The sequence below is a fragment of the Lytechinus variegatus genome, chromosome 5 (assembly GCF_018143015.1).
Source record: "Lytechinus variegatus isolate NC3 chromosome 5, Lvar_3.0, whole genome shotgun sequence".
NCBI lineage: Eukaryota > Metazoa > Echinodermata > Echinoidea > Temnopleuroida > Toxopneustidae > Lytechinus > Lytechinus variegatus.
Window position 1 is genome coordinate 46,201,307 of NC_054744.1, and position 10,342 is coordinate 46,211,648.

Genomic DNA, 10,342 nt, shown 5'->3' on the forward strand with positions numbered 1-10,342 from the left:
AAAGAGTTAATTATTACGATGCGTATTGATAATGGTGTATGGAATAAGAAACTACTGGGCATGCATACCACTGCTATACCGAAGAGTAGGATCGATTTCAGGATAAAAAGGTCCTCTTTTCTAAACCAAATTAAATCATTCTAATTTGTGAGTTTTTCATCTGGATTTACCGACGACTACCTTCATGAAGCTGTAGATGGGTGTTTTGTTATATAGATTTAGACAGCTGCTATCATCAGTGTCATGTTCAAATGTGATTTTCCACTTAGATTCCCTCTACAACGTGTGTATCCTTTCAGATGTGTATTTTAATCAGGCCCAAGTCACATGATGGTGTAGGTCTTTACTGAACTATGTATTTTTTTTCATTTCTTTCTTTATTTTCTTTTTTGAATTATTATTGTCATAATTATTTATTAGTGTGTATTCATTTCATTATTTTCATTCATTTCATTTTTCGGGGATCATTGAGATTTTGTTTGCTACATTAAAACTGTTACCCCAATAATAGTGTCTCTTCTCATGAAAGTTTATTTTCTCTATTTGTTTGAGCTTACTTTTTCTTCTCTCATTTAATATCGTAAATTTGGTTTTCCGGATGGGCCATCTACGGGGGCTTGCAATTACAGTTCACCTGTGTGTGTTTTTTTTAAAGAATATCTTGCTTTATAAACCTAAGTCACTAAATTTTGTAAAAGTTGCGACGGTACTCGGCGATAATGAACTGTTTCTTATGTAAATGATTTAATTGTAATTTGTCGATGATATTTAGTTAAAAGGAAAGGCTTTGAATTGAATGAAACTTGATAATATGGGTGTGACTGGGTCCACTCTATATCAATGGGGGGGGGGGTCAATCATGGTAGAAAACGATGACAGGTGATGTTCCAATGAGAATAGCAGGGTTTAGTGAGAAGGAAAATCGTTTATCCACTATAGGATATTAGCTTAATGTATGACTGTGGTTGTTTATCGTATATGCAGTGAGGAATAACTTAATTACAGAACCACAAATTTACCGGTAACCAACAACAACAACACAGAACAATGATAACGTACCCTACGCCAATAATAGTGGGGAACATTTTCTACCAAAACGCGAAGGAAATCTTCGAATAATTACTATGGAAGATTGAAAAATATATTACATGGATATAAAAAAAAAGATTTTTAAGCACAATCAGCTTCAATATTTACACCAAGATATTTTGATAAGGGGGGGGGGCCGGCCAAAACGTTACGTCATCGTTCTCAATTATTGACGGAGGTCATCAAAGCCTCTACTTCTGATACTTTTCTTTATTTCTCATTTCTTCTCCTCACTTTTTGTTGTTTTTGCTCCTTCCTTGCTCTTTTTTTAAATTTTATGTTCAATACTAAAAAAAAAACGTAAAGGGGCGACTAGGACCTACCCCTCTCGTCCCCTCACGTGGGTAGACCTTCTTCTTTATATTTCTTTATGTAAGGGGGTGTTCTTGCGTAATTTTTGAGGTATAGTAGCGTGGTTTATACCACATCAAAATCATGTGGGTACCAGTCAAGTCTGGAGCTACTATTCTATTTATGAACATGTATAAATCAATTAACCTAGGTTGTATATTGACCCCTTTCTCTTTTATAATTTGCCTTTTTGAAGTGTAGGCCCGTCATGAAATTGACATAAATTAGTCGGTGATTAAGGAATGTTTCCTCGTTAAGAATTTTAAGTAAGGGTTGACTTACGATATGATTTGTTGTTTCTCCGCCCATCCCGACCTTGTTTTTTTTTTTATTATTATTATTATTATTATCATTATTATCGATACATGAAACATGAATGAACGATTAAAATCAAAAGCTTGCAGCAATGCGGTAAAAAATAATTGGATTTCTAGCACATGTCAAACCCATGACAGTACAATGTACTGTCATCCTGACTCAAATACCGTCGCTATGCAGTGACGTAATGAGACAAACATTTTGAGGCGGCTAAATACAGCGTATCGCATAAAATTTATAAAAAGTTGCGAGCGAGCAAACCAATTTCATTTTTACAATTTTTTGTTTGTTTGGGGGGGGAGATTTTGACATAATAGTCAGAAAATAATATAATATTTCACCCTTCTCTCTTTTATTTTCTTTCCTTTTCTCTTATTTTTTTTATAATGTTCGTGACAAAGTTGGGGGCAAGAACCCTCCAAGCCCCCCCCCCACCCAGCTGTTCGCCGGTGTTGCTGTGGATCCGCACATTTCCATCATTTTATATAATATGAAAAAATTATGATCCCATTTTTATCCCTGTGGTCCTATTGCATAAGCGATACATTACGAATATAGCAAATACCTGTTTATTATGCAGGCACCCTCGTATTCTCATTTGTAAAAATACAGTTCAGCCACATGATTTAATTTTAGAAATTTGATTTAGATCCACTCAAGACAATCATTTACAACTCCTCTGTACCTCTCTCTTTCTCTCTCTTTCTTTCTACGTCTACCCCCCCCCCTCATGCATCAGCGCAGATGCGTTGTTCATGGGGGTCTCTTGTTACGCCCCTTCTGCTCTCTCTCTCACTCCCTCCCCTTTCTCTCCTCCCTCCCCCTCTCTCTCTCTCACTCCCTCGCCCCCGCTTTTTCTATCTACCTCTCCAAGGTGCAAAGAAGTTTTAGTAATTGTAAATAAAATAAAGCACAATTTAACCATCTATATTGACCATCCCATAGATTTAATGAATATATACATCAAGGAACTGAACAAAATACATCAGAATGTCAATAGAAGAATAAATAAAATGAAAATAAATCAACAACAGCTGAGTTTGCTTATTGCCATAAAAACGTGAAGAAAGAAAAAGATTGTATGTGTTTGTATTGAAAGAAATCCTCAGCTCTTTAAACCCACTGCTTATTGCAAGCTCACGTATAAAGACACAATCAAACAAAATTACGACACAGCCTTGTTTACTATATTTGTTGGGAAGCGTTTGAAAAAAATTGTACAATCATTTCACAATTTAAACAGCAATGTTAAATTACTGAGCAATAGACATTGATAAATAAACATTGCTGTTAAAACTTTGATATAATTTAAAACATCAAGATTTTAAATAATACCTAATCTATAAATCAGATTGTGTGTTTTGCAAATGGGATATGTCGAATGAAAGTCCTAAGATATTCTAAACAATTGAACATTACACAGGAGAGGCGGCAAAAGTGACGTCATTTGTTTCAATATCAGCATGATTATGGGGGTTGTACTTTAACAATTAGGCCAATATTCAGCTGGTGATGTTATGTCTGGTGATGTTATGTCTCTTTCTGCAACGGGCCCCAGGGGCCCGTTGCAGAAAGAGTTGCGTTTAAACGCAAGTCAAAAAATCAATCGCAAGTCCCAAATGCGCGCTGTTGATTGGTTGAATATCAAGTTGCGCATGATTTTTAAAGTTGCGATTGATCGCAACTCTTTCTGCAACGGGCCCCTGGTCATACATCTTATTGCATTATGATAGTGTTCTAGTCAATGTGACTACGTCGAAGGTAGCAGTTGTAGCCAGTTGATTATTCCAAAAGTTTGTTTTAACAGCGGGCTCCGTATCACAAAAGTTTGCGATGAATAGCAAATATGAAAGAACCGCCCTGATTGGTTAATGATCGCTAATCTTTGTGTTACTTAGCCCAGAGCTCTCTCTTAAATATATTTTTCACATTTTTCCCCTTCTCTTACACCCCGTCTTACCCTATCTTACCCCGCCCCCGAAATTTTTGAAAAAAATAATAATTGGGCGGTCGTTACTCCCCCTTGAAGCGCCAACCCGGCATACTGACAGGTATTCATTCTTTAAAGACACGATAAACTTTGTAAATTCTCTTTCCTGTACTTGTTCAAGATGAACAATTGGCATGCAGCCAGTCCAGCATGGGAAAGTCATTGAAAAGCTATGAGATATAAGTGCAAGTAACTAAAAACTAAAAGGTTGTGACTTGTGAATGGATGAATCATGGAGCTGTAGCTCTATGGATGAATTTGTGGAACGCATAGACGTTCATCGAAAGTGACTCATGTTTTGACAATGGAAGGTTTTCCATGGCCTCATATAGAGACAATATCATGTAGGCCAACTTTCTAATATTATACGTTTCATACGAAACGATGATCAAAACAAATATGCTAGTAGTTATAAAATCAAAGAAAAACACATACTGGAGGGACTCTTTATATGTTTCATAAAAATATCAGGAAAACTTGCTACAAGAAGCAGGTGATGCATTATGAAAATGAGCCCATAATCATTGCACTTGTCTGTATTACTACACCCGTAACACACTGTCAAAGGTCTATGAAAAAAGTTGGCAGATATAACCTTCCCCGTAATGAGGAAGGGGAAGGGGGGGGGTAAATGCCGATACATCAATTGGCAGAAAAATTTATTTTTCAAGGAGCAAGGCAAAAGTAAAAATGCGATCATGTGTAAATGTGTGTCGGGGTGAGGTGGGGGGCTGGGTATTTTTCTTGATTTTTGACTGTCCATTTTTTTAGAACACTGATAAAAAACTAACCAGCCGCCCCTGCTTAGCAAACATGTATGTGAACATATGATAAATGTAAATTTTCACTTTACGAATGGCTTCCATCCAAAAAGAGTGAAAGAATCAATCTACAACACGGGCAGTAGACAGGAAATCAGGAAGCATTCACCCTTGATCTGATGAGATACAATCAGCAGCTTGTCTAGGGGTGTCATCTACAAACGACATATCTCATTTTTATTATCCTCCATGCAGTCACACTCGCGGTGAACAAAGGCGGAAATCTCTCCCTATAAAAGATAGGGACCAGGGGCTGGAAAATTTGACAAGCAAAAAAAAAAGGGCAAGGTTATCACCCCAAATGTAAGGTCATTTCGACCAAACCAAATTTGACAAGCACCAAAAAAAAAAGAAAAAAAAAATCACCCCAAATGTAAGGTCATTTCGACCAAAATAAATTTGGCAAGCAAAAAGAGGGGGGACTATCACCCAAAACGTAAGGTCATCTCGTCAAAAATACATTTTTCATTTCAATTTTGAATTATGTATTTCTTTCCATCATAAAATACCGAAAATAGTAGGGGGACATTTGGTATTGCGTCTCCCCTACTATTTGGATACGTCCACCTGTCCCCCTGGGATTTCAGCCCATGGCGGTAAAACCTATACTTCTGGGGCCCGTAACACAAAGGTTAGCGATTAGTCGTACGCTTGATTTTCATGACTGATTGTACATTGTAGTCAATGCAATCAGTCATAGAAAAAGTTGTACGATCATTGCTAAGCTTTATGTTAATGGCCTCAGACCGTCAAAAGATGTTTTGTTCGGTTGGGATCTCTGTTATTTTGAATGTACAGTATAAAGCATTATATTAAGAATTACATTATGCATTATGTTAGGGGTCAATCAATGCATCAAACATACTTTCTTTTCAAGTTTCCGATCTTAAAAAAAAGCATTATTTTTGAGTCACTCCAGCATGACGGAATCCCTATAACTGACCGAAGGTGTGTTAGGATTAATGCCTTAATAATATGGTTGGTTTGGAGATCTGTTTACCAAGTGTGACTGTATTTGGTTCTTAGTAACTCGCATTTCTATAAAAGCTTTGACAATAATTTAGCTAATCTTAATTTATAAAGCAACAAATATTTCAATTTCTTGGCAACCTTAGAACCGTTACTTTTTTCCCTCGAAAACTAAGATAAAAATTGGAGCCGCTTCCTACCTCAAAATATTAACCATGAAAATAAACTTTTTAAAGCATGTCACACAAAGAATTTGAGAATAATAAGCTTGACGTTAGATAGCACGGATAATGCTGTTTTTACCCCCTCGCGTCATTTTAATGGAAAGCGATTCTTTCCCAAAACGCAGAACAATAAAGCTATCGAAATCGAATACCAAGCCTGTAATTTTCATGAATGGCTATTGATAAACCAGACCATAGACCCTACCAAGGTCCATGGCCAGTTTGTGAAAAAGATAGTCATCGAATTGCGACAACTGTCTCAGTCATGCTTGTTCCATTCCTGGATTGGTAGAAAGCCCCATTCATTTGAGGAAACTGAAAACGAAGAGTAAAACTATAATACGTGTACTGGGAGATTAGAAATTTAGCAATTAAAAAAGTACCAGGAAATATGAAATTACCATCGCTTGAGAATGCAATATACCAGGGTATCATCCCTGGGATTGTATATCATCTCAATCAATAAAAAAATGATCTTTCTACAACGTGCCCAAGGGGCCCGTTGCAGAAAGTGTTGCAATCGATCGCAACTCTAAAAATCATGCGCAACTTGATTTTCAACCAATCAACAGCGCGCAATTGATTTTTGGCTTGCGTTTAAACACAACTCTTTCTGCAACGGGACCCTGTAAACACAGTAATACGATTTCATCGTTATTTGTACTTTTGTAAATGTTACAATTGACTTTCAACCTTATTTGTGTTTTCTTCAAGATACCAACTATTGGTTTTAAAATCAAAGTATAGTGATACATGTTAAGTGATAAATCTTTTAAAAACCATCAAAGAAATCGTTACAAATCGTGTTCTTAACTTGTTTGGCCGTTAATTACGAAGCGGACCGGGCAAGGGGTGTTGGCTAGTTAAACATCGGGCTCCAAATCTGCATGGGAAAGTTGTAATATCACGTTTTCGGTGACATAGTTTACCAATGATTACACGTTAATCATCGCTTACAGGATTGAAAACCGAAAAGTAAACGTGCATAAACAATTGGAAATGACATTGACTGGCATTATCACGCGAATGTCGTGGTAGCTTGTTTGTGTTTCACACAGTATAGTAAACAAGATTGGAGGAAGGAACATGATAAAGATTAAACCACTATGCTCGTGTCATGAACGACTTAAACGGAGTTAAAACAAACAAACAACTTACTGTAGATTAATTATGCATTATCTAAAAAGTACATATGTCAAGGGAACTATGAGATCAACTTCCTGTAAAAGAACATCCCGCATGCGACCAGTGGAATAGCGCCAAATTTAGCCTCAAGTTTTTAATCTCAATGATGCAATACCTTTACTTCTGAACATGATGAATTATGAATATATGCAATTTTTCCAATGTGTTCCGATACAAAATTTTAAGTGCAAATTGTCTTCGATTTTATCTATCTTGGGTCCAACTGTGCCTAATCTGATTGCGATTTTACTACAAAAATAGTCAATTAATAAAGAAAGTCCCATAATATTTCAGAAACATACCATTTTTAAGAACAACTTGAAAAATAACTATAGGACGACTATTTTTCTATGATAGCGCATATTGGCCGCTTTCATCATTTTATAATGGCAATATCAGGCAGGCCCAAAGAAAAATACAATCATACAATCAGTGGGTCTAAAGAATGCTACAATTAGACATTTTAGAGCAGGTTATGTGTCTAGTTTAGAAAGGCAGGCTGGATCATTGTGATGTATGAAGATTGGTACCCAAACAAAGTCAAATAACTATCATTAAGATGTAACTTTAACATTTAGACAGTTTCTACTGTGATTTTTAATTTGCTTCAACCACGAATGCAATTCACGAATCAATACTAACATGACAGTCTATGGCCTTCTCATCTGGATCACAACGCTTCCATAGAAAGTTTGTCGACAGAAATCGTATCAATTTTTTGTGAAAAGTCATGACATTGGTGCCCTTTGAATTATATTCAACAACAAATCAGTCCTATTTACAATCAATTATTTTGATGTCGTCATGGGCTACTTCATACGACCAGTATTACTGACCTCGCGTTTTCATGCGAGGCACTCACAAGTTTAATCCAGAGTTACACTCTGCTTCAAAAACATTCAAAATCAGTACTGTTGAAGATCCTACTTTTTCATGATTTTTGTTTCATTCATTAATGTCTTTAAAACAGAATAATGGCACCAGACACTATCTTGTAAGCATCGTCATTCTGCAAAATACACTCAGTCTGTATCATCATGTGGTTACATCATAGAATGCTAATTTCAAATATTTATCAATAAGTTAAAAAGTCTCGATTCCATGGAGGAGTGGATGTGTTAGCGATTGATTCCTTTGTAACTACCAACTGAGTTGTGTCTGCTCTGTGATTTATCGTGCTTACTGAGGCTACCAATTGATCTCGTGGAGGCATTGGCTGAATTTTGTCTGTTTGGTGATACATCGTGCTTATTGAGGCTACCAAGCGATCTTGAAGATGGGTTGTTCGAGTTTTGTCTCATGAACGATTCCCTCTTCAAACTACAAAACGAAGGATGACCATCTCTTTGATGAATTGTCTTGATCTGCCCCTCCCCTCTCACCTCAGAGTTCTGATGTAGGCTCAGCGCACGGCGGAGGCATTTCGAAGGTTTAGGGATCGAAGCTATTTGACACTTGATGATATATCTAAACACCACTTTCATAGTAGGGTGCTTGTATGCGTATATTATAGGGTTTACGCAGCCATTGAAGACAAGTGGGATACTTGCGTAAAGAACAAGAAGATCTAAGATTGGATCTACTGGAAGTACTAGCGTGATGGTATAGGGGATGATACACATAAAAAATGCACAAACAACATAGAAGAGGTTCTTGGTTATCTCAATCTCACGTGTGCTAACTGCTTTAATTCGTTTCTTCTTTTCCACCTTGCAACCTCCATTACCATGGGTGTGGCCATGTCCTTGACTCGGACCTGCACTGGTATCCGTGTGGTGTTCCTGAGTACTGCTCATGTCATCGAGGTTGCTTGGTTCATTGGCGGGAACTTTTGAAGATGTGTGGGTTCGCAGCCGACGAACGTGGTGCCGGATATAGATCCAGATTTTGATGTAGCAGAAGAGAATGATTATGAATGTGAATAAGAAAGTGATAGCAACCAAGATATCGTTCACAAATGCGTATTGATGAGATTCATTCCATAGACAGGCTCGATAGGAAGGTGAGTAACCAAGCTGGCCGACACCTAGGGCTTGGGGCAAGACGAGAATGAAGGTTGGGTACAACCAAGCCATGGCAGTCATTGCGAATAATTTCTTCGTGGTGTAGAGCCAAGAATATCTCTTCCTTGGTTGTGTGATGAGAAAACATCGGTTGAATGCTATCAGAGCTAGTGTTAAGATGCTCCCAACCAAACAGATGATGCTGATAGCTCCGATGAAGGCACATAGTCCGTTGGGAAGACGCGTGCTGTCATCGCGGCTCAGAAACATGACCACCTGAAATGGGAGGGTCAAACAAGAAAGCAGGTCGGTGATGGCTAGACTGACCACGAACACGTTGGTCGGTGTCTGGAGTTTCCGACAGAGTGCGACAGCGGCGATGACCATCGAGTTGCCAGCGATGCCGAAGACACAGATGATGATGTAACATACAGAAATGATGATAAACTGAGTGTGACCAGCCAGTTCCTTGTGAGCTGGTATCTCTGTTGTCGAATCATCAACCGAAGATAACATGTTGGCTGTTGAGTTCTCCATAATTATGACGATCTATTGACTTTGATGCTGCCTATAAAGTTCTTTGAAGAAGTTGTATTCTCATCACCAAGCTAATAAGATTTCCAGACTTGCTAATTGGTGATAACACAAGAAACAAGAACTTGATTACAGTTATTAAACTTATTTTTAATAATAATTTTTGTCCTGATTATTTCATCACTTTCAATAAAATATCAAGATGATAAAGTCCTGCTAAGGCATGTAGTGATTCCAGCAATCCAATTCCCCAGGGATACGATACAGGTATATTTGCGAATGTTGTTGACTTCACTGGTAACCGAGGAAATGAGAATGGAATCTCGTTGAAATACTTGGGTTTAACAAACTGTTGTATCTCGTGTTGGTTTTGGAATGAGAAGTGAAATCAAACTCTTGGAGACTGGTAGACTATTATTGGTTGCTGCACAAACGTTCTTATTTCCCTCTCTCTCTCTGTCATCAGAGCGCATACGTGACTCAGTTCATTCTCCTCGATAAAGTTGGTGATCACTTTTGAAGACAACGCATGCGCATAATGGTGTTAATCGATCTCTGTCGTGTCTGATTTCATTATATTGCAGTCGAAGTAAAAATGCGGGTCTGCGTTTCTTTCTTCCTTTTTCCTGACAACGTTCTATTGTCACGTTTTCCTATTCTCCCTTGCTCCTGCTTTAACGGCCTGGTGTTCATATCAAACCTTAGATTGACTGAAGTAGCATCTGCTTTATTCAGGAGACGAAAAGGGTGGGGTGGTTGAAATTGTCATATGGAATTGGTGTTATACTTGGGATGGGTTCATTCAAGAAAATGCAGAAATTAAATAAAGGGCCTGCACTGATAACAATGAAGGAATCT

At 37.7% G+C, this 10,342-nt stretch overlaps 1 protein-coding gene across 1 annotated transcript; it reads right to left on the minus strand.

Moving 5' to 3' along the window:
* Positions 1-7,486: 7,486 nt before the first annotated feature.
* Positions 7,487-9,960, minus strand: LOC121416292 (5-hydroxytryptamine receptor 1D-like). The gene has a single exon (XM_041609825.1). It carries the CDS (start codon positions 9,485-9,487, stop codon positions 8,066-8,068), a length of 1,422 nt encoding a protein of 473 aa, XP_041465759.1. The 5' UTR covers positions 9,488-9,960; the 3' UTR covers positions 7,487-8,065.
* Positions 9,961-10,342: the final 382 nt, after the last annotated feature.